We start from the raw sequence: 23,738 nt of genomic DNA, 5'->3' as shown, positions 1-23,738 counted from the left end.
AAAATTTTATTTGTCGAAATAAAGGTTTACACAGCTTCTCTCTCTCTCATCTGCTTTCCCTCATGACTGAAGGCTATACATGATTAATGTCCAATCAATACCTCACTGGCCGTCAATGTCAGTGCCTGGAGTCTTTTGTGATCTTTCGTATTTTTTTTTTTTAAAAGGGTCAAATTTAAAGACAGTGAATAGCAGCAGAAGCAGCTGCCAGCAGGTTCGCGTTTAATATTTTTGGTGCAGGTATCTTCCTTCAAAGCCTGTATTGATTGAATGTTGCTTCCCAGCCTCTGGGCCAAAACACCAACATACTCAAAACTGGATCAAACTGGGTAGTCCGTAGTAATATGTGAGTGTGTGCATGTTCACAGTGTGTATGTGTATGTGTGTGTGTGTAATGTCAATTAACTGCATCTATTTTTGAACAACTTGGTGTCTTTACTTTCCTCTTGTTGCCTCCCTTCTTCAGATTTCAAAGTTCGTATTCTCAAATTTTACTCTCATTCATCCTCTCCTCCTCTTTACTTTCCACAAAACACTCCCAAAGGAAAGAAGAACTATTCCTGTCACACCTCTACCTTAGAGACAGGGAAAAAAAGACAGTGAGGGGCAGAGGAATAGAGGGATAAGGGACTGAAGGAGAGACGGGGCAGAGAAAGAGAAAGGCACATGGGAGGAGAGTAAAGAGGGAGAACCGGCAGATAGTCGGAGAGCAGATTCCCTCCCCTGAGAACTAATTATACCATTACCACAGAGCTCAGTACAAGGCCATTTTAAAAAAACTAATGTTGTATCTCTTTCCTCCCACATTTTCTCAGCATCTGCTGATAAAACACACACAGCTTCTCCACATACAACGAATGTGGAGCACAGATTTTAAAGGCTCACATTTTTGGCCCATCGTCTTATAAATATGCCTGTGTGTGCAAAATTACAGCAGGATATTTCTGTATCGGAACATTATTGTAACCATCTCTATGTTTTTCTTGTAGAACGAGGCACAGTGTCTGTATTCTGTAAGTGAAATGGGTATCTACTACTGTGCTGTGTACCCATAGTTCTTAGCTGTACTGTATGTGGTCTACCAAGACCTCACTGAAACTCTAAGTATCAAACTGAGGCTAGTCTGAAAACTGTCAGAAAATACAGCTTCCCATTCGGGGTGAACATGGTCTGTAGCTCCCACTTGCCATTTACAGTTTATTGCAATAACCCACAGTTCACAGTTCAGCTGATGTGATGATGCAGCAGACTGTCATAGTGGAATTTTTGTTAAAGATAAAAAAATTGAGGATGTGCTCACCTCTGCGTGTGAACATGTGGGCTCAGTGTTCATCTCATGCTACACACACCTGTTGCCAACTGCATAAACAGACCTTCTTTCCTCCTTAGCTGTTTCCTTATGTGTCTCATCATGTCCTTGACCTGGTTAATAAGTCCAGACTCGCTCCTTATCTGACAGTGAAACAACATTTTGCCGCTGTTTTGCCTTTTGATGTCACCAGTGCCTGGTCTGACCAATATGAACCACAAGGGCCAGATTGGAGCCAGTTAAAGTAACTCTGAAACTGAAGGTTGATTTTGGCAGTGGAGTCAAAGACGATCTCTAAAGGAATAAGACATAAACTGTGTCAAGTGTGTGTATTTTTACTATTTATAAAAGTCTTCCTTATAAAAAAGTATTCCTTTGTATAACATTAGATTGGTAATTTTTAGAATGCTGTTTAGAAAAAATCATGAAGAAACAGGGCAAATATAGATATGAGAGTTACATATTGACCTACATATGATTTAAAAGTCCCATATTGTATAAAGGTAGATGTCCATGTCTTTTTTTTTATTATAAAGCAGGTCTAGATTCTATATTAATACTGAGTAAGTATCAAAGTGTTCAGTCCACAGAGAAATACACACAGCCTGTATTCAGACACTGAGCCTTAAAACAAGCCGTCAAGACTTCTGTAGCTTTTTGATGTCACAACAAAACTCTCAGCCATCCCCCAAGTCCCGCCCACCTGGACCCACCATCCAGCCTTGCAGGATTTGGTTTCTCTGAGTGTTTACCTGAAAACTGCTATATTTTTATTCGATCACTCTGAGATGGTTTTTGGTTCTTAAAACCACAAATATATCTTCTTATAGAATAAAACACAGGAAAAGTGTAAAATATGGGACCTCTAAAGATTAATTTGTCATGTCTTGATAACAACTAAACCATCTTATGACAACTGAACAACTCCACCCTGTAAGGACATATAGAATCTTCTGAGTGTACACTGCTGTACTGTGACAGATAAGAAAATCATTGCGGGAGCAAAGGATAGTGTGTGGATTCTCCATAGTGCCATACAAAAATATAGACCATAAAGCTTAGACTCTGATCCGTAATGAATACTGAAAAGATTGAATTCCAAACAAGCTCACAGATTTAAAAGTTTATGTTCACATCAAGAAGTATCTGTGCATGTTTGAAATACATCTACATGTTTGCCACACATAAATAAGCCTATAAAGCCTCCAGTTAGGGCTGTAGCTAATGATTAATTATACAGCGCAACAACAAAGCCACTGGCAGAGCCCAGCAGGTGGCTGAACAACCAATAAAAGTGGAGAAATTCACAAGCATTCGAAGCCCTCCTATGGTTCTGTGCCTATAGACAGCAGCTATAACAACAGTATCCAGTCAAACATGGTACAGCACACATTACGACCACCAAAACCTCAACAACTCCACAGCAAGTAAAGAGACAGACAGAGACAAAAGGGCTTATCTAACTCACGGCTTTAATGCCCATTCAGTCCTGGCGTCCAGGTTTGTCGCCTGTTGTCACAGCTGAAAAAGCACAAGTGTATTCATTAAGACAGATAACACACACTTTCATTTAGATGTGCCAGTGTGGCGCTGTGTATGCTGATTCAATGAAATGGCTTATTGTGCATTTGAATAGAAAAGATTACATTATTACAATATTATCATCAACATCCTTAATTTCATTAGCTACACCTGAGCTTTCCCTGCCATGGCAAGTCAAAATGCCAAGAGAAAGACCCATAGGCATATGCGACGAAGTAAGTTTTTGTGAGGTCACAGTGACCTTGACCTTTGACCACCAAAATTGAATCAGTTCATCCTTGAGTCCAAGTGAACAGTTGTACCCAATTTGAAGAAATTCCCGGAAATATTGCATTCACACGGTCAAAACCGCGTTTTGTGAGGTCACCGTGACCTTGACCTTTGACCGCCAAAATCAAATCAGAACATACTTGAATCCAGCTGAATGTTTGTTCCGTCGAGGCGTTGCTGAGATATTGTGTCCACGAGGATGGGACGGATGGGCGGACAGACAACCCAGTATGACAGTATGGAGGCATAAAAATGAGTGAAACGTACCTGGAACTGGAGGCACATTATGGGTCATTAAAGTATTTGGAGGTCAGAGACTAACCTTATGTTTCTCTATCTTGAGTTTGAGAACCGAATGACCATGTAACTAAATATTATTTTTTATTCTTTGCCTTTATTGAAACATACATGCGATACCACAGAATGAGTATAAGTCAGAGACTTTGTATAGATGTAACACTCCCAGTCTCCTCCTATGTGACATCATCACTCCCATGACCACACTGAACCCGACCTTCATCCATGCATCTATCCTTGGTCTGGTCATGATGACAGGGAGGCCTCACAGTAGTCTCTTGATTGTTGTTGCTGTTTTCGTTGCCACAATCAATGTTGTTTTGCTTCTTTGCCTTCCGGCATATGATACGACGGCACATAATCAGTATCAGCGAGACAACCAAAAGCGCCAAGGTGATCGCAGCTGCCTTTAGTCTACTGACAAGAGTGTTAGTGTCTTGAACCCGGACGAGGTACCGGACCACAGTCTCCCGGTGCACTTTTCCCTTCACTGTTTCCAACGTTTCACATGTATAAAGCCCTGCATCAGAATAGGAAGGTCTGATGATGAGACCTTGGCTGAGCACAGTGTGTCGGGGACCCGGAGGAAGGATGTTGTCAGAGAAGCGCCAGCTGATTAGGAGGTTGGTGCTAGGGGAACATCGGAGGAACTGTGCAATCCCAACAGTTATGTGGACAATGGCAGGTTTCTTTTTCACTGAAGAGGAGATCGAGAATGAATGGTGAATGTCTGAAATATACTACTACTATTTTGTTAATGTAAATGTAACCAAAGATCTGCATGGAGATACAGTAAATGGGTAATATGCATGACCTATTTTTGTGCTAGCTTGTAATTTAAGAGCACATGGAAATCAACTTACAGCCAGAGGTCGGGCACATCGTGATGTCTCCATCACTGAGACTTTGAATCCTTCAAGAAGAAATACCTCTCTCAGATGGAAGCCCAAACCACAGAACTTAAAAAAGCATGTTCTCGTAAGTAAAACATCATCAGGAGCTTTGACTCACATGGACCCAGTTGATGCGCCAACTACAGATGCACACTGGCCTCTGATCTTGTCCCAGCCACAGTAGGGGTCTCTGGAGAGGAGGCAGTCGTTGCAGGAAGTGTAGCGGCTGCAGTCCCTTACATCAACCTGAACAGCAATGTTACTGGTGCCGCTGTATAGCTGGCCCTACAGAAATACAACACAGTTTAGAGCTGTCGCCCTGCAAGGCATTTCACCGCCTTGGCTTTGCATTATGAAAACAACACTAGTAAAATGGGCCTTACTGTTTTTGAGGCGAGCTGGAGGAAGTCGACGGGCTGCGGAGTGCGAAACAGCTGCAGCTCCTCGATGACGTGGACGTCCTCGCCGTCAAACCTCACCGCCTTCTGCAGCCAACCAGAGTCTGAGGGAGAGAAGCATGACTCAACTGGGAGTTCATCTGTCAATATATCTCCCGTGATATTTGCGTGTAGCTGCATACCTGTGCCGATGAGCATAACCTGACGCTGTCGTCCATCCAGTGACGTGACTTGGTCCACGATAATTTTAGAAAAGCGTGTCCCTGTCTGGACCAGCAGAGGCTTGCCAGTCATCGGTGTAACCACCCCCTCCATCAGAGGATGGTTCTTTACAAACAGCAGGGTTTTGTCGGAGAGGTCGAGAGAGGTCGTCACACCATTGGCCCGCATTTCATTGTTAATGCACTATGGAAATAAAACAGTTGGATTATAAAGGTGTCACAATGAAAGGACCCTATTAATGATTAGATTTCACTCCATCTTGTATTGACACTTACTGAACCAGGGTGGGGGAATGGCTCCTCTCCTGTGTATGTGTCCCAACGACCACTCTCCCTCTCAGTCAGAAACCTCCCACTAAACACCTGAGTGATGTCTGACAGCTTGTAGGCACAGACGGCGGACTTGCTGCATCCACCTGAGGACTCCCTGTGACGGATACAGAGAAGATTTCCTGTTATTCTCTATCCCCCATGGTATGTATAACGTATTTGCATTGTATGTTATAATACTAATCAGCTACTACCTACTGCGGAAACAGGCAACTTACGAGCCGGAGGTGAGCGTGGCGTAGAAGACGCTCTCGTTATTTAAGTCTCGGAGAAGGAAGACATCCTGAACAAGAGTAGGTAAGCCTCCATCGCCAAACTGACAATCCAAGCGGGCCTTCAAGAAAGAAGTCCACCTTTTCTGCAGAGTCCTTTCACCCCCCAGGTCACTCTAAAACAACACACACATTCAATTACAAGCTACTGCATATGACGTCAGCAGGTGCAGGCGTGTGTGAAATTGCACACCTTGCACACACGGGCGATCCTTGATACTCGGATGTTGTCATGACGTTCCTCCACAGCGCTCTCAGTAAAGAACAAGAAAACATTGTCGTCTTCACCGCTGTCGCTGTTTTTACTGGTTTCAACGAGGCTTATGGAAATCATCGTAGGCTCTGTAACAAACCATTAGCAACAGGAGATCACATGAAGATTTGAAACAATACACTGAAGCATGTGGCGTTATGAAAAGATTATGATGGTCTGTCTCAGCAGCTCACCGTTGAACCAGGAACGTTTCATTTCAGTCTTGAGAGGGTTCAGTCCGTGGCGCTGAAACAGCACTTCTGTGCCTAGAAAGTTGGAGGAAACGGCCGAGTACAAAGTGTTTCCTGTCAAGCAGAGAGGAAACAGTGGTGTATCGTTAGTGCTGTTAAACCACGAACCAAGCTCAGTGGACAGAAAGATGTTTATCTGAGGAGAGCAACTGTGGCAAAAGAGAAAGGAAATGTTGAGAAATTGTAGAATCTGTAAACAGTCTTTAACTCACCATCCATAAGAGAAGCAAAGCGCTCGTAAGGGTCAAAAGGAACTTTTCCCTTTCCCACCTGCTTCTTTCCTTCCAGGGAGAGTTTTCCATTTTTGAAAATCTGTTGAAGGGTATTTTTTTTTTTACAGGAAGGAATAGTTCAGCATTTTGGAAAATACACTCTCTTGCCAAAGGATAGATAAGAAGATCGATGCCACTCATATGCTTGTATGGGAAATATAAAGCTACAGCAATGAGATGGTTAGCTTAGCTTAGTTTGAAGACTAGCGACATATTTACCGTACAGACAAGCTCTAATATTCTTAGACAAAAAGAAAAATTCAATAATTGATTTGTTAATTCAATCTTTTTCTCATTTTTAATATTTACATCAGTTGGTTCTAGTATCCCCTTGTCTCACCCTGGATACTAACTGAAACACACACAGCAACATAAGACAGCAGCTGCATTTGGTTGCTGTGGAAACTTGGGAAATAAAGTCACTTACTACGTGGTCACATGCAGGGTTGAAAGCGTTCGTCCCACACACAAGCATTTTACCATCTTTCATTGTGTGTAGCGTCCGGATGAAGTTATCACAATCCTGTAAGAAGAACAAATGTAATGAGTTACACTGGATGAAATGTTAGATTCTGATGACACTCACTGATTATTCACTTCTTACTGTACCTTCATGTCCTTGCCTTTCATTTGACAAAGGGCTTTGTCTGCTGAGCTGACCAACCATTTGGCCTAGAAGAAAAGGGAATTAGTGATGACAGAGAAGCCCTTATATATAATAATAAACTTTATATAACACTTTACTTAACTTTTCTTGGGTTTATACTGTTCAGAAATGTAAAGGGTGCTTTGTAGTACTAGAAAATAGCTTAATAAATAACCATTTTAAGAAAATACAAAACAGCTTTTAAGAATGACTATGTTGCTTTCCTCTTATTGCAACAGGTTGTCTTTGTTTTCTTTGTTATGTAGAGCGCCGTATATTTCTTACATGCTACATTACATTTCCCAGGGCTATTTGTTTCACTTGGTCTTGAGAGCTTTGAACTAACTTTACTTACTTAAATTTGAGGAGCCAGTCTGGGTTATTTGTTCTATGAGTAAACAAACCACAACTTTTTCATGTCATTTGTCATCGAGGTTCTGTAGGGAACTACTCTTAATGAAGGACTTTTTCTGTGGGTCGAGGTTGGACTAAAGTCCTGGACGTCAGTCCTAAATGTCTTACCTCACTGGTCTTCTTGGTGATGTCATCCAAGCTGAGAGTGAGCACTTTCCCCCTGGCTCCGATGACAAGCTGACCAATGTCGTCTCTCATCATCAAAGAGCTCAAACCGCCAAAGCCAGACTCTTCGAACTGCTTCACATTCATTTCTAAAGCAGACAAAGGACAGGAGGTTACTTTTCAAATCCATGTGTTTTAACACTGCTCTGTTGTTCATTGTCTTATTTTCATACAACATTGCCTGTATCATTTAAGCTGCACAAAGACTGTTTGGTTTTGTTGTTTTTTAATTACACTGAGTGTTCTTTATTCCTGCTGCATGTTGTAATTTGAACTATTCCTAAATGTGTTTGATTTGTTTCGCTATTATGTCATATAGGCAACGTTTTATCTATGTGGATTAATATGTACACTCAGTGTTAACAGCCGAGTTTGACTGTTGGTATGTAGTGTGTACAATCTACAGTCTATATGTAGTTAAATGTACATCATATTATCTGTATGTTGAGATTATGTGCAGTCTACAGTTCATATAATGATTCTGTGTCATTTCAGATGTGATGCCCGTCTCGTGCTGATCTACGGCAGATGTCTTACCTTGAAAGGAAACACTCCTGCGGGGTTTGTTGCTCGTTTCAAAGCCTTCACTCATAATGAGGAGGAAATAAAAGAGCACCACTGAAGGTCTCATGATGTTCTGAATACCCCCCCAAAAAAACACACCAGTTTAGGCAAAAGTCAGACATCTTGCATATTGTTGATAAGGAAAACAAATGGTTTGTCCTATTATTGTATCTAAGTCTAATTTTCTCTCTTTTATGTTTTTTATTTTCTTACCTGTCGGCGATCTTGTTTCCTGAAAAGAAAACAGTGAATTATTTATTTATTTACCTTGTTTAATTTGATTTGAAATGCAGAGTCATGGTTTTGCTCCTGTAGGCTTTTTATACTATTTCATGAGGTCAGTGTCAGTCTAAGATGCGGCATCACAAGTACACAAGGATTTTGAGGGTTCTCTTCAGAACATATTTGCCCGATGACTTCTGATTCTGCAGTTTTTGGTTCAAGCCTGGTTCCATAGAAACGGATTTTATCGTCCACTTTTTTTCATCAGCTGACTGATTTGGGCACCTGTAGTTAATAATGGTTACTAGGCTACAATGGACTAAACATCAACTATTATGGGATACATGTGTGAGGCCCACATGTTGCTTTCAATTCAAATGATACTCAATGATACTGATACATTTTCAAGATAAACATTTTGGAAAGAAAACATAACTTAGGAAACTTAAGGGGGGGGGGGGTCAGAGCTGCCCAAGTTTTCAACAACTGCTACACTTGAAATTATTTTTAAACTGGACAGCAGCAACTAGGCAGTATGTGCATTTAATCATCAGTATGTTTCCAAATTGCCCATTAAACTCTGACTCTCACAAAACAAGAACACGGATATGCACACATGATTATCATAAATGAAAAATATTAAATGATCCATCACCAATGCCCAAATAATTTCCCACCTGAACTTGGGGGTTTTTAGATTAGAAGGGTCCTGTTTCTCATTGTTGCCATATGCAGCCGCCCTTCAGAAGTGTAGCACAAACACCTGGCCAAACACCTGGCCTCGTTTCCTGGTTAGGTGGTAACACATTTAAGATAGTCTGTAATCTCAGTATATCTCAGCCCTCTTTTCTCCACATACCACTATGTGAAGCTTAACTATGAGCTTTTACAACATTATACAACATAAAAGGACATAAAACAGAAAGAAATGGTAAGTGATAATTGAGTCTAAGTTATTGAACCTTGGTTTATTTGCATCAGTAACAACATACAATAGTAAAACTGGCCAAAACCCTGGTAATCTGATCATATTTCAAAGGTTATTACTTGAAACATTCTGCATTGCAAGCATCTTAAAACTGTATATTATTGTATAATACTTTCACAATGAAACTGGCAACCTACTGTTTTTGTTGCAAATCTCCTGTCAGAGACGTCCTGAGAGGCTCCCTGTTTTCGATATGAGAAATAGTTTGTCAAGCTTTATATTCAGCCCAAAGAAATAGTATTTATAATATTGGTAATATACCAACCCTAACCCCATGTTAGTTTCACTGTTCGCCACACTACTTTGCCCCAGCTCTTTATCATGTCTGCAGGTCTTCAGATCAGCTAAATACTACAGGAGTTACAGATGTGATTCCCCTCCTCTATATAGTAGCACATGTGTTGGTTACACTACAACTTCAAGCCACTAGAGGGAGCAGCTAAACCGGGACTTCTACAAAAAATTAAGGGTTCTGCTGTGACTGCAGTGAAGCCAAAATTATGGCAAAAACTGTGATATTTATTGCAGTTATTATAAAGATGGATGGAGGTCAACTTATGATTCAATGCTTACTAAGTTTAAGGGCTGTAAATGTGTCTTGTCCGGCAAAGAGTGCAAAGAGGTGAGTCTAGAAAGAAACTTTCACCACATGATTTTGTGAGACTGATACCCTTGCAACCTTTATCTATACTGTACCCTAGTCTACATACAATGTAGATGCTGTGGTTCAGCTGGTGAGCATCTTCATGCTTACAGTGTCACACTCAAGACAAAATTTTTTTTTCTTAAAACCACTACCTACAATTCATTAATACTTCACATGATTGATATGAATACAACACATGTGCAGATATATATCTTAGCATAGCTATCAATTCACCTCACTAATTGATTATAAGCAAATATCACACCTGAGAACATATATTCAACAAGAATATAATATTTGTGAGAAACTACTCTATGAAAATGTTACTTTTATTCCAATGTCAATACATACTTTTACAGTATGTGATTCCCTTTATTATTCAGTTATCTTGATTCTTGTCATGACCTCATTGTTATTTTTGAATATTAGCTTTTGTTGGCTTGTTGCCTTTTTTACACATATTAAATACTATTTTATTTTCAACAAGAACGTATTTTGAGTCAGTGTGAAATTTTGGACTTTAATTTTAAATATTGAGAATTTCAAGACTTAATTACATAATGTCCTTTAATTGTCTTTGTGATTCCTTCATGATTTTAACTGATTTAATTAGTCAAGTCAAAGTATTTGCTATGCAGTTAACTTTTGTTGTTGATTTTCTAAAATGCACTATATGTCTCATTAGATTTAATTTAATTTATTTATTTTCCTATTATTACAGCTTATTTCTTCACGCTTGAAAGTGCCATAAACATTATTAAAAGTGAATCGAGTTCACGTACATTAAGTCCCGCCCTTTAGTGTACGTGAGGAATTGCCCCGCCCCCTCCTGCAGGCTCCGATGTGACTTATGGGCGTTGATTTCCGGTATTTAATGTCTGGATTTTCAGGTTTCACCGTGTGTGGGTAATGTGTGTGAGTGTGTATGTGTGTATGTGTGTGTGTTGCATGTGAGTGTGCGTGTGCGTGTGCGTGTTGCATGTGTGAGTGAGGGTGTGAGAGAGTTTGTAGTGTGGCTGTGAACGTCCCCTGCTCGGATACTGTCACCGCTTTGCACCGCAGGCAAGCTCCGTGTTCCTACATGCAAGTTACCGTCGCGGCTCCACAATCATTGGCCAGCAATGACTGAAAGCCCCGCGACCAAGCCAGCCGATGGGGAAGTGTGTCACCGCGTGAAGAACGGACTGAAACCGGAGAGTAACGGCTTGGTGAAGAGCCTGCACCGCTGCCATGAGCGGCAGCACAAGCACCACTGCCACCCCGAGGAGGAGGAGGTGAGGCCCGGGATGGGACGGGGAGGAGAGGCTGGTGAAGCAGGGGAAGCATCTACTGTGTGGACCCGGAAACACCCGGACAATTACTGTCATTTCATAAACTCGTGCATTATTTGGATATGACAAGATAGACTTTTTAATGCGCTGACGAGTCCGGCTGCTGATAATCTCATGACAGTTTGTTCTCATCTAGACAGACCAAACTCCATAAAAAAGATTTTAGATTTAAGAGTTTTCGATCTTTCGTAACGTTATATTCTTCCTTAAAACATAGATCAAAGCTGTCTCTGAATCATTTCAAGACGTTTTTTAATTCGGCTTGATCACAATTGCTCCAAGCATCACCTGAATGCATTAAAAGCACAACTTTATGAATGTGTACATACTGAGCTCCACCGCCCCCTCGGTGGTTTCATAGGAGGAAGGTTGTTAAAAAAAAAAAAAAAAGGCGGGTGTCACAACTCTGAAAGTTGACATTGCATTGAATTCTAACTCTGTTTAGTTTATGATATGTGTGCCGAGTTTCAGAAGAGGTCTGGCTCTAGCCTTATATTGTGACTGTAATTAGAGGAACAAACTGGGGATAGTATAACTCCTACCAATTCATGAAAATAATCCTACAGTATATCATGATGCACATACTATCACAGCCAGTCAGACAACTTGGGACACTTCACGTCTCTGCCTGGATGATAGCAATACATTTGTATTTTGCCAACTTATCTCATCAGATGATAGTGTGTTTATCTAAGAGGGAGTGCAGTGTGTTTTAGTGTAAACTTATTATTGGCTGCTTCTTTCTATTTCAGATTGAACTGAAATTGAAATCTGGCAGTAAAGGTTTGTTAAAATTCCATTTTCTTGAAGTGGGTAACTTTCTCTACAACTGAGAAAGTGAACTTGCTACGAGAGAGTGAGCAGGGACAGGCTGAACCAGTGCACCTGTTCAGTTAATGTTGTCCATTGAGACTGCATGCATGCTGTGAAACTGCAACGACGCTAATGAAATTTCCACCCTTGGGTGCACCCTCTGTTACTGTCCCAATTAACATGTCCCCTCTGATTACATGATTGGATGCTGTCACACACATGGGCATTTAGACTCGCTTGATATGTTGTGGTACAGTAATTTGAGTGTGAATGTTGCATTGCTAAATTGGAGGAAAAGGTTGAACAGTAGTTTCTTCAAATTTCTCCTGGTAGCTGGGTTTCTGTTTAAACTTTTTTGAAGCAGTTTTCTCCTACACCGCAGTGGCTGAGAAATCAATGTCACTCATAACATGATAGTAATAATTCAGTGACATAACTGTTGGCAAAAACAAAGTAATGATAGTTATGTGCAGTTTGAGATTCTTAAGTAAAATAAGGGGAGAGATACAGTGCTGATAGGTTACTCTCAGCACCAGACATTGTGGTGCACAAAACAAAAGCCAGTTTCTGCTGCTGAACTGCACTGGTCCACTAAGAGACTGAGCGCCTGGTGACTGAACCTCAGCTGATTACAGTTCATGCAGATGTCAGCGCTGCTACTCTGTAAGGTATTTGAGAGAGAGGCATGACCGGTCACATGTAGCGCCTAATAGCCATGAGCACAGAGACGAGCATGACTGGAAAGCAAATTGCATAACGTCTGTGAGTAGTAGGTTTCTGTCCGCCATATTATAAAGATGGAGAGAATAGATGTGTAAAGTTGAATTTTCTTTATGAAAGATAGATACATGTAAAGTTTATTAGTGCATTGCTGATCACTTAGTGCTGAGTGCACAGATCTTCCATCAACACAGCCAGTTCCTCCCATATTTGGAAGTCAAATCTTTCCTCTGTGGCATGTCACACAGTGTTTTCTTTCCTGTAGAGCTAGTGCACAACTGACCAGAACTCAGTACAGTGTTCTTATCTTACTCCCACCTCCAATTTGCCTGCGCATAATTCACCTTGGAGGAAGTTACAGGAACATTACCCAACTACAACAAGATAGCGTGTGTTCTCATTAAAACAAAAGGAGAGGGAGCCACAGGAAATCAGGGCGTAGATTTATATAAAGAATATTCCAAATACCAAGTTTTTTTTTCCAGTTAAGGCATTAGTAGGGAAGATGTGTTTTTCATGGGGAAGATAAATTATATTTTTTTCATGCTTAACTTGTAAAAGTGGGTTTGTATTTTGCTCCTTTTAACTATTTCTACATGAAACTGTCTTTGCACTATTTACCGAACCCAAAAGCAAACTGAATATAGTGTCTGCATGCCATATAAGCCACGGCGCCAAGTAATTATGTTTCTTCATTATAAATGAGGTGCAATTAATATTTAGTGTTTTCTTATTGGCAGATTATTTATATAGTTTTCATGTTTCAACATAAACAGAACATTGTGTCACTTCATTTGAATATCTCTGAATCACTATAACAGGGTTAGGAAACTGATACAGCTACTACAAATAAATGCTGATCCTGACTTAAATGGATATATTAGTAACATGCAAAGCAATAGCTTCAATTATCTTCTCTTAATTGCCATACCTCAACATTCATTGTGGTTTTTACGAGTTGTTTTCTGATGATGATGTTTCACTACATTCCATTTACTGGTTTCCGGTGTTGCCTAGTTCCACGCGGCCTCCCATCATGGCAGGCTGTACAGTCAGCCCTTCATTGAGTCTTTTGAGGAGACGCCCATGCTGGTGGCAGTACTCACCTACATGGGCTACGGCATCCTGACCATCTTCGGCTACCTCCGCGACTTCCTCCGTCACTGGAAGATCGAAAGGTGCTACATCGCCAGAGAGAAGGACAAACAAAGGGTGAGAGGAAGCCACAGACACAAAATGGGAATTTAGAGGAATAGGGGGAAAAATAAATTCAGGAATGAGTATACAAAAGTCATCAGGCAAGTCGGGAAAAGCCGAATAGGTTTGATGTGTCTTGTAATGACCCCGTCTTGTTTCCCTATAATGACAGCTGTTGAGCAAATTTCCAAAAGCAGACGCATGTGTCGTGCAGTCAGCAAACTGTGCCCTTTTTATAATGACTGGAATGTTATCATTGTTATCTGATGCACGGTGACAATGCTGTGAGCAAAATTGCTGTCAAGGAACAGGAGGCAGGATGCATTTCAGGTGTGGAATGAAACTGATTTGATGGGCCAAGCTCTAATTACTTCACATGTTGCCTGGTGACTCAACGGAGAAACAGCCGTGATAACAAATGGAAAAATAAACCTGATTCATTTGTTATTTTCTTAACTACACTGTGCCAAAGTGATATTTGCACACCACAAAGCTTCCAAACATTAGGAGCTATAGTACAGGCTCTCATATTTCAAGCATATGGAGCTGTATTGCTTCAAGCTTTGGTGTTTTTGCAAAAGAAAAGAAAAAAAATAAAAGGATACATTTGATATGATCTTGTCCGCCGTGACCATATCCTAAACAGGAAATAGACTGGACGAAAAGTGCTTGTGTATATGCTGAAACACTTAGCAGTTGAGATGGATTTGTGTGCCCCGCATGCAAAATCAGTGCGGCTGGTGTAATATTTCTCTCCCCGATGTTGTATTGCTTTTCTCCACAATAGTTTGCTGTGTGCACACTTAAGGTCGCATTTCTCTGTCAACGCACATCTAATGGTGGATTTATCAGCACTTTTGGAACATGTCCTTCGCCACTCGGATTGTTTTCGAAGTGTTATGTAATGTTTGATAGTGAAGCCCATTGTTTTAGGTATTTGGTTATGTTGAAGAAAGGAAGTTTGTGGAGTAGATATGGGGGGTGGGGGGTGGGGTCGTTAAATCAGCCCGAGGATATCCCACAGATATTTTCTCCAAGAACTACGGAAAATGAACTCCCTCAGTCGGTCATGTGTTGTGTTACAGATTATATTTCTGGAGATGAAATTCCTTCCAGCTAAGCTTTCCAGAAGTATGAGTGGCATGTAGGTCTTTGAAGTTACTATTAGTTTCTCAACTCATAAAACAAACATGCACGATTTACGGTGAAATTCCTACATTCAGCTCACGGTTCTGTCTCTGCTCTCTCCCACTATGTTCTCTTTGTTCCCCCCCTGTCCAGGACTTTGTTCCACTCTACCAGGATTTTGAGAACTTTTACACCAGAAACCTCTACATGCGGATCAGAGACAACTGGAACAGGCCGATATGCAGCGTCCCCGGGGCCAAAATGGACCTGATGGAAAGAGCGTCCCTCGACTACAACTGGACTTTTGAGTGAGAAAAGACACACCTTGTCATTCAAGGCTGTCAATGTGTTAATCAATACGTTAGCCTCCAGGTATTCAGACAGTCTCAGAGTGACAGAGGCCACAAATAGCAAAGATTCAGGTCAACTGTGTGGTTAGTGTCCCAGTCGAGGTCTAGTTGTCACTGTGGTAACATTCTTATCTCCTACAAACACAAAGATAAGTGAGATATTTCAGTTTAGACAAAGGACTGGGAAATGTTACTGGACAGCAAAAACAGTGAGCAGGGTTACACACACTCCTCACTGGCCAGAGCTGACCAAAAGCTACAACAGTGTAAAACACCATTTTACACTGTTGTGTTGTTTGAAAGAATAATATTTGGCACTAAGTGAAAGTGTTTTTTGAGCTTTGAATATGTAATGTTTTGGTGCGTGCAGCCATTGTTAGTCACAGAAGGAATGTGGTCTCTTATATGGGGAAAAACGGGGGTGATTAAGGGTAGAACCAGGTCGATTAATCAGCCAGGTTGATATATGAGCCGACAGTAGCTTATTGTGTATATATATCATATCTGTGCATAAGGGCCGAACAATTCATCGTAATGTTAGTGCAATATCCAAATCGTAGTAGCTGCATTTAAAACTGCAAGAAGGTAAAATGGGTCACAGCATACCATAAATGAAGAACTGTGGTGCTACAAAGATGCTATCGCCTACAAATCATATTCTTCAGATGTAAGGGAATATGGTTATTGGTACAGACCCCAGCAAAAATCACTTCATCATCATTTTTATATTTTTCTCAGTGAAAATGAAATGCAAAAACTCATATCGCAATTGCAGCATCTGCCAAAATAATTGCAATATGATTTTTTTTTTTTTTGCAAATTATTTCATTTTGTTATTTTCTATTATTTTGTTGGGTCAGTTCGTGTGTTTCTCAGTATTACTTATAGTAGTACTTATTAAACATTTGTACAACACCCCCACATACACAAAGACAGGACTGGGTAAACCTGTTCAGTTCAATGCAGTTCAGTATAACACAGAATCTGACGTCAGAAAAATAACCACACGGTTAAATCAACTCCTCTGGGACACATTCATAACCAAACATACGCCATACTGTATGTGAAAATGAAGCATTTATCGCAGGTCTAGTGTACTGGATTGCATTATATTGTGTATAGTATGACTTGTTAGTAGTGATATTGTGTTTCAGAATCCAATTATTTAGTATTTTTTCCACATGCAGAAACAAAGGACGTGATTCAGTGCATCACAACGTAGTTTATTTAAACCAGTTTACTCAAATCTAGTATGAGCCAGGTGTATTTTCCAAATTCTCAACAGCAGTAACCACAGAGAACCTTATTTCCCCAGTGTAGATGAGATAAGACCACATTTGTAGCTAGTTTGAAAAGAAGCCTTTCCTCCTGCATTGGTCCACTTTCATATGTGGTTCATCATTGTGATTTATATCTTTGTATCTTGTGACGATGATCACTGGTGCGTGAGGATAGACAGAGGTCAGCCACGCTGTGTGTGTGTGTGTGTGTGTGTGTGTGTGTGTGTGTGTGTGCGTGCGTGCGTGCGTGCGTGCGTGCGTGAAGTCAGACATCACGCACTGCGACAAAAAGAAAGGAAAAGCAAAAAGTCAGAGAGCGGGGAGTGCCAGTGAGAAAATGAGGGGACAGCTGCGTCAAACAGCATGGCCGATCCTGCTCGAGATCGGAAAGACTGGAAAAACAAAGAGGACTTTCATGCAGTCCAGCCTCTCACTCTCACTTCAATTTAGTTTTTTAATTAGCTCTGCCGATCATTACTATTAATTGTACCAATAAGCCTGCAGAAACATTGGCTTCCTCTCATTGATTGTTTCCTCTGTCTGACTCTCTCTCCCAGGTACACGGGTCGGGTAGTGCAGGATGTGATTAACTTGGGCTCGTATAATTATCTCGGCTTCGCTGAGAACACAGGTCCTTGCGCTGAATCTGCAGCTGAGGTCACCATGAAGTATGGCGTCGGAGTTGCAAGCACCAGGCAGGAGATTGGTACAAATGCGCGCGCGCACACACACACACACACACACACACACACACACCAGACACACCCACTGTTATTGCTGTCACTGGAGCAATGTGGAGGGATTAATTCACCACAGTAAACAAAGCATCATAGACCAGTCTGTTTAGTTTTGTAGTGAAAACTAAAGTAATGGATTCCATCTGTGCACATGGTGTTTGATTTCAATGCAAATATCAGAAAGCATAGTTTTAATATCTTAGCTATATTTCTGCTGCACAGCATTGATTCTATCATTGGGACATGAGTAGGACTGAAACTAACATTTATTTTATTATTGATTAATCTGTCAGTGTTCTTAATAAAGTGTTTAATTTATCAAATGTAAAAAATTGTTGAATAAAAAAAAGAAATGCACATCACAATTCCCCAAAAAGATTTCTGAAAAATAGTTCAAACCCAAACATTTCAATTTAGATTTGACATAAAACAGACAAAAACAGCAAATCGTCACATTTGAGAAGCTGAATCCAAAAAATATTGTTTTGTTGTTTTGTTTTTTATTTTTAAATGAATTGTTTTGGTTTTTTTTGACTTTTTAACTGTTTGAGTAATCAATGAATAGGTTTAGCTTTAGCCCTAACAATGATGTTAAAGCCAGTTCTTTCTAAAAGCCTTTTTTTTTTTTTTTTTAAATTGTATGTTTTTATATCAATGTTTGTTAGCTACTAGTGTCCCTCTTTGCTGACTTGTGCAGGTGCGCATTGCAAACAAAATGGTAACCCACTCATAAAAACATTGCTTCATGGTGCAACTACTGGTCAAAAACTCAACATAGCTTCTTTAAGCCTTAATCTTTGTTTTTACTCTGAAAAGGCCAATCAAGGATCAGTTATCCTTTTTTCCAAATGGGCTGGATTTACAAATTAAAGAAAGACAAGAAAAAAAATGATTAAAAAAAAAAAAAAATTGGGGGGAAAAAAAGAAAATATTTAAATAAAGATTAATCAAAACACAAAGACTGAAAATTATACTGTTATTTAAAAAATAATAGTAATTGTCTTAAAGGATCCTATGTAATAAATAAGACCAAAACTTCCCAGATTTACTAGAGTATCAAGATTAAAAATCTGTTGAAAATAATATCTGGAAGACAGATGTCTCTTCAAGGGTTTATATGTACTTACATAATCTATAGATGAAGCCAGACTGCAGAGCAAGTCTGATAAGATCCAGATGAGCCTGGAGGAAGCGAAGTAGACCATCTGGTTAACAGATATTTACTGATAGAGTAGATACACTGACGCCTCTCTCTCTCTTTGGCCTGGCCACGTCTTGATAAAGAGTGCAGTAGTGTGTGCTCCATAAGAGCTGTCAGCTGGAAATATTAGATGATATGTAATGTGGCACTGAGAGACAGATTGACTCCAAAAGCTCATGGAGGTTTTATGATGCTTGTGTGTTGACAGATTGCAGTTGTCTGGCATTATTTAGATACAGAAACAGTAACATAAATGAATAGTTCAACTTTTTGGTATATTATGCTAAAGTCAAATAAGAACAGACATAAGAACTACGCTTATGTCTATACACCAAATATGAAGCTACAGCTTGTTAGTTTAGCTCAGGGGGAAACAGCTACCTGTCCAAATATAACATTGACAACAAGACTCCAGTAGGAGTCCTGTGCCTGGACAAAAATAGTCCAGCACATTAGCACCTGTAAAACCACACTTGTCATTTTTACACATTGTTTAATGCATACAAAAAAATATAAAAATATATCATGTCAATTCGTCTCACTTTCCTTTGTTCTGTCTGCCATCAGGCTATAAAAACAACTCAGCCAAAGGAAGTGGACTAATAATATATTTAAATAATATAATAATTAATTATTATTGTTTATTTATTATTAACTGTTATTATTGTCAACAATGAGCTGATGGACACATTAATTTCCCTTAGGGGATAAGTATCCATCCATCCATCCATCCATACATACAGACATACATAAATAAATAAGTAACATGTTAATTATAGAGCTTTCAAGGTGCTGGTAGGTGCTGAGGTATTTTTGAATGTTGGAGAGGCTAGATGTTTCCCCCTGCTTCTAGACTTTATGCTAAGCTTAGCTAACCATCCCCCTGGCTGTCACTTAATATTGAATGGAGAGATATGGGAGTGTTATCAATCTTGTCATCTCATTCATCTCATCTAGAAAGCAAATAAGCATATTTTCCAACATCTTGAAATATCCCTTATATATTTATTATGTTTACTGAACAATCTGTGTAAGTCTACAGTGACTTCAGAAAGTATTCCGACCCCCTACACTGTACACACTTGATTGTCTTGTAGATTTTGAATGGATAAAATTGCTATTTTAAGACTGGGGCACAGTTTCAGCACAACAATGACCTGAAGCAATCAGCCAAAGCCCAGACTTAAACCCAGTAGGAGATCTGAAGATGGCGGTTCACAGATGCTTCCCATTCAGTTTGACGGCGCCTGAGATGATTCGCCAGGAGGAGTGGGATAAACTGCCCAAATCCACGTGTGCAGAGCTTGTAGAGACTTTCTCAAGAAGACTTGAAGCTGTAACTGCTGCCAAAGGGGCCGCTACAAAGTACTGAATTGAGTGTCATTTTGTAAATGAGAATTTTCTGCTTTTCATTTTTAATAGATGTGCAAAGAAATTTGAAAAAATTCACTTTGTAACAATGGGTTATTGAGTGTAGATTGATGTGCAAAAATGGCAGTTTTACCCTTTTTTACGATACAATAAATCGTGCAAAAAGTGAAGGGGTCTGAGAACTTTACTGACACCACTGTATATCTTTCAGGTTCTGACTGGTATGTGTTTTTGGTGACCTCCTATATGTCTGCATCTCAGGCAACCTGGACAGACACGAGGAGATGGAGATACTGGTGGCTAAGTTCCTCGGCGTGGAGTCAGCTATGGCGTTTGGGATGGGGTTTGCAACCAACTCCATGAACATACCAGCGCTGGCTGGAAAGGTAAGACCACAGGTGATCGGTGATTCCTTGGTAGAGCTGGTTTATTCTTGCAGCACACATTTCTTATCTCTACTCTTAGGCTTCCTACTTACCAAGCACTTTTGTGTGTGAACTGTTGGGTACAGTCTCTGACAGAAACATTCCATAACATCACACTATCACAGGTCACCAGCAGCACCACATGTACAGAGACACAAAACCACCCTCTGGCGTCATATCAGGAGGAACTTCTTCCTGTTCGCACAATGAATAGTAGCTTGACTGCATGTCAGGGGGAAAAATAACAGTTCAGACCAGTCTGTTCTGTCACATTGCTGCTTGTGTCGTTTGGCAGGTAGATCTCCTCACGACACAGTTGAGTGGAGTCAGTGTGAGACTGCTGCTTTAAATTCTTTTCGTGATTGTGAAATTATGCAAACCTGAAAATGTTTGCACATTTCCATCATCAATGTAGTCGCTCAGTGGTTTCCCTAGCAAACAATGCAATCAATAAGAAAATATGTACCAAACTGATTTTTGAAGTAGGTCAGTAGATGTAATGTTATCTGAGGCCTCGGATGGGTAAAAAAAAAAAAAAAAAAACATTTGTATGAATAATTTATGCTAATTAATGTTGGTCTGGTGTCCTGCAGGGTTGCCTGATTCTGAGTGATGAACTGAACCACGCCTCTCTGGTGCTGGGAGCCAGACTCTCTGGGTCTACCATAAGAGTCTTCAAACATAACAGTGAGTGTGATTACAAATAGGTCCTACTGTCATGTGACTCTTAAATGCATTTATAGGTCCATTCATTCTCTGTCCACCTGCATCCTCATGTTTATCTCTGTTTGTCAATCCCTCACTTCAAGTGGTTAAGCTTTGTCTTCATTCATTGCTTCTTTCTCTTAGTACTTTTATTGTCCCATATCATTAATGCACTTGGAGCGATTATGTTTTTCTTATACGTATTCTTCCATATGCGGTGTCACCACTGTGTGGTAATTTGGTCTCATCACTTTAGTTTATGTAGTGGAAAATATGGTACATACACACACACACACTGTGGGGAGCTAGCTCTGCATTTTATGTCTGTTTTAGTCTCCGATCATAATTTCAGTGTTTTGAAAAACCTGACCGAGCCAGATTGAGTTTCATTTTAGGAGTCAGCCAAAATGTTTGGTACTCAAAAATATATATATAAGCTACCACATCACTTTTTGAAAGTATTAGGTCTGTTTGTGCAAGACATTTTGCCATGTCAAAGTTGGCAAAGCAAAAATAATAATAACATTTAATCATGGCTAAATCTAGCTGCTTCAGTTTCAGGACCCTGATGTGGTTCATGCTAGCTCACGCTCACAGTGTCATGGCTTACTGAGACATTTAATTAGAAATTGCTATCATGTTATTAATAACACCTGTGCTTTTCCTCAAATAAGTCAGATTGTATGCCGTTACAAAATCATATTGGCATTCAGCATACTGTATCTTCTCTCTGTAAACACTTTTTCTGTAACACACTAACCTCATTTTCACACACACAAAAATATGTGGTGACATTTGCCATTAGCGTCCTGCTAACAAACCCAAACTCCTCAGCTAGGCACTTCAAACTACCTTTACTATTTCTACCTGTTAGTCACTTCAGTAATTTGTAGTTTGTCTTGTCAGCTACAGACACAAACAAACCAAATCTGCTTATTATTATTTCACCAAATGGTGTAAAAAAATAAAATAAAATAAACAAAAATATGGGGTTGCTGAAGAGTTGAACTACAGCTAATGTGCTAAGAATAAGGCCAAATCATGAAAGAATCTCATGTTATTTGATTATAATGTTTTCAATAAAACACTCACTATTCAGTTGTTGCAGGCATATCCACTCTTTATTTGAGGGTGTATTGAAACTGCGTAGGCGAGTGTGTAGGCTAACCACAAATTGCGAGTGGTTTTGTGCCACTGTTGATACCAAAAGTTTCATTTTGAGTGTACTGCTCTCTTGATTCTCCTGTCAGATATGCAGAGCCTTGAGAAACTGCTCAGAGAAGCCATAGTTCATGGGCAGCCCCGGACTCACAGACCATGGAAGAAGATCCTCATAGTGGTGGAGGGCATTTACAGGTAGTTCATCCTTTTTTCCTTCATCAGATAGATGCTTTGATAAAATATTTTCAGACACTGAAAGGGATTTGGATTTTGCAGCATTAACAGCTGACCGTGCTAAAAGTGTCATTAGCCAAAAACAATAGAGCAAGTCGTTTTTAAAGTCCCATGATTTCCCTCCTAGTTTCAAGTGAACACTGCCTGACGAAATTGCACAAGCGTCAGGTTTTGTGCATCAGTAAATAAAGTGATTTATTTTTAACTGTAAATTTTACACTGAGCAATCTGCTTTTACCTGTGAAATCATTACTTCTGTCATACATTTCATACGTTGACAATATATTTGAAGTATAATACTTGACATCTGGTTGTCATTCAGATGAAGTCTGTTCAGCAGATGACAGTACTCCCTTGAGCTCAAATTCCCTGGGTTGTCAGGAATGAAATTAACATGAACACACCGTGACATTTGCTTGACACTGACTGAAACGCATTCTGCTTGCCTTTTCCTCCCTGCAGCATGGAGGGCAGTATAGTCCGCCTGCCAGAAGTGATTGCCCTGAAGAAGCGCTACCGGGCTTACCTTTACCTAGACGAGGCCCACAGCATAGGGGCACTGGGGCCGAGAGGGAGAGGCGTGGTCGATTACTTTGGCCTCGATCCCTGTGACGTGGATGTCATGATGGGCACATTTACCAAGAGCTTTGGCGCTGCGGGGGGATACATCGCAGGGAAAAGGGTGAGAACGGACAGTTGTGGGTTTATTTTATGAGCATTTTTCAGATTTCAGAGTTATGAAGAAAGATGGTATACTGTAGCATAAGATAAATTCAAGCTCACAAGTTAAAATATACAGTAGATAGTTTTCCAATTCAGTAACCCAGGGTAAATTAAACACTGATGTTAAATGTACTGCGTTATATATATATGCAGTCTCTCAAAATCAGAAGTTACAGTGTCAAGTGGGAAAGTTTAAGCTCTGGGGAAAAAAAAGAAAAAAGGACACCCATCATCCCAGCAATGTGGACTTACAGCCTTGCAGTTCATCACTGCTGCATTCCTGACATACTAGCCCTGTTCCACAGCACATCATTGTGATCGGAACGAGACCAAATCCTGATTTCAAAAGATTTCAATTTTTGTCTCCAGGAAATGCTGAAAAGATTGTGACATATTAGATTTGGTGACG

The 23,738-nt window shown here is 40.1% G+C and overlaps 2 protein-coding genes across 6 annotated transcripts in view; one reads left to right on the top strand and one right to left on the bottom strand.

The window, feature by feature from the left end:
* Positions 1–2,471: 2,471 nt before the first annotated feature.
* LOC130179991 (semaphorin-4E-like) lies at positions 2,472–13,887 on the bottom strand. 5 transcript variants are annotated; one of them, XM_056393241.1, is made up of 18 exons: positions 13,749–13,887; positions 9,445–9,489; positions 8,997–9,107; positions 8,311–8,329; positions 8,071–8,170; positions 7,477–7,622; positions 6,918–6,980; positions 6,736–6,831; positions 6,249–6,348; positions 5,980–6,090; positions 5,726–5,874; positions 5,479–5,648; positions 5,207–5,357; positions 4,892–5,114; positions 4,695–4,813; positions 4,430–4,596; positions 4,282–4,331; positions 2,472–4,115 (listed from the first exon to the last, which is right to left on the bottom strand). In XM_056393241.1, exons 5-18 carry the CDS (start codon positions 8,162–8,164, stop codon positions 3,595–3,597), a joined length of 2,160 nt encoding a protein of 719 aa, XP_056249216.1. In that variant the 5' UTR covers positions 8,165–8,170; positions 8,311–8,329; positions 8,997–9,107; positions 9,445–9,489; positions 13,749–13,887; the 3' UTR covers positions 2,472–3,594. The 5 variants fall into 5 exon arrangements, with proteins under 5 accessions (XP_056249216.1, XP_056249214.1, XP_056249217.1 ...); XM_056393239.1 differs by lacking the exon at positions 8,997–9,107; XM_056393242.1 differs by lacking the exon at positions 9,445–9,489.
* Positions 10,884–23,738, top strand: part of LOC130179992 (serine palmitoyltransferase 2-like) — a 26,595-nt gene continuing 13,740 nt past the window's right edge. The window contains exons 1-8 of the mRNA XM_056393244.1: positions 10,884–11,227; positions 13,835–14,029; positions 15,296–15,450; positions 17,330–17,478; positions 20,343–20,467; positions 21,100–21,193; positions 22,462–22,567; positions 23,069–23,288. Of these exons, the coding sequence (XP_056249219.1) occupies positions 11,075–11,227; positions 13,835–14,029; positions 15,296–15,450; positions 17,330–17,478; positions 20,343–20,467; positions 21,100–21,193; positions 22,462–22,567; positions 23,069–23,288 (1,197 nt within the window). The 5' untranslated portion in view covers positions 10,884–11,074. The remainder of the gene's footprint in view (positions 11,228–13,834; positions 14,030–15,295; positions 15,451–17,329; positions 17,479–20,342; positions 20,468–21,099; positions 21,194–22,461; positions 22,568–23,068; positions 23,289–23,738) is intronic.

Source organism: Seriola aureovittata, chromosome 13 (genome assembly GCF_021018895.1).
Source record: "Seriola aureovittata isolate HTS-2021-v1 ecotype China chromosome 13, ASM2101889v1, whole genome shotgun sequence".
NCBI lineage: Eukaryota > Metazoa > Chordata > Actinopteri > Carangiformes > Carangidae > Seriola > Seriola aureovittata.
Note: the sequence above shows the minus strand (reverse complement) of the source record. Positions and strands in the feature narration are given on the sequence as shown.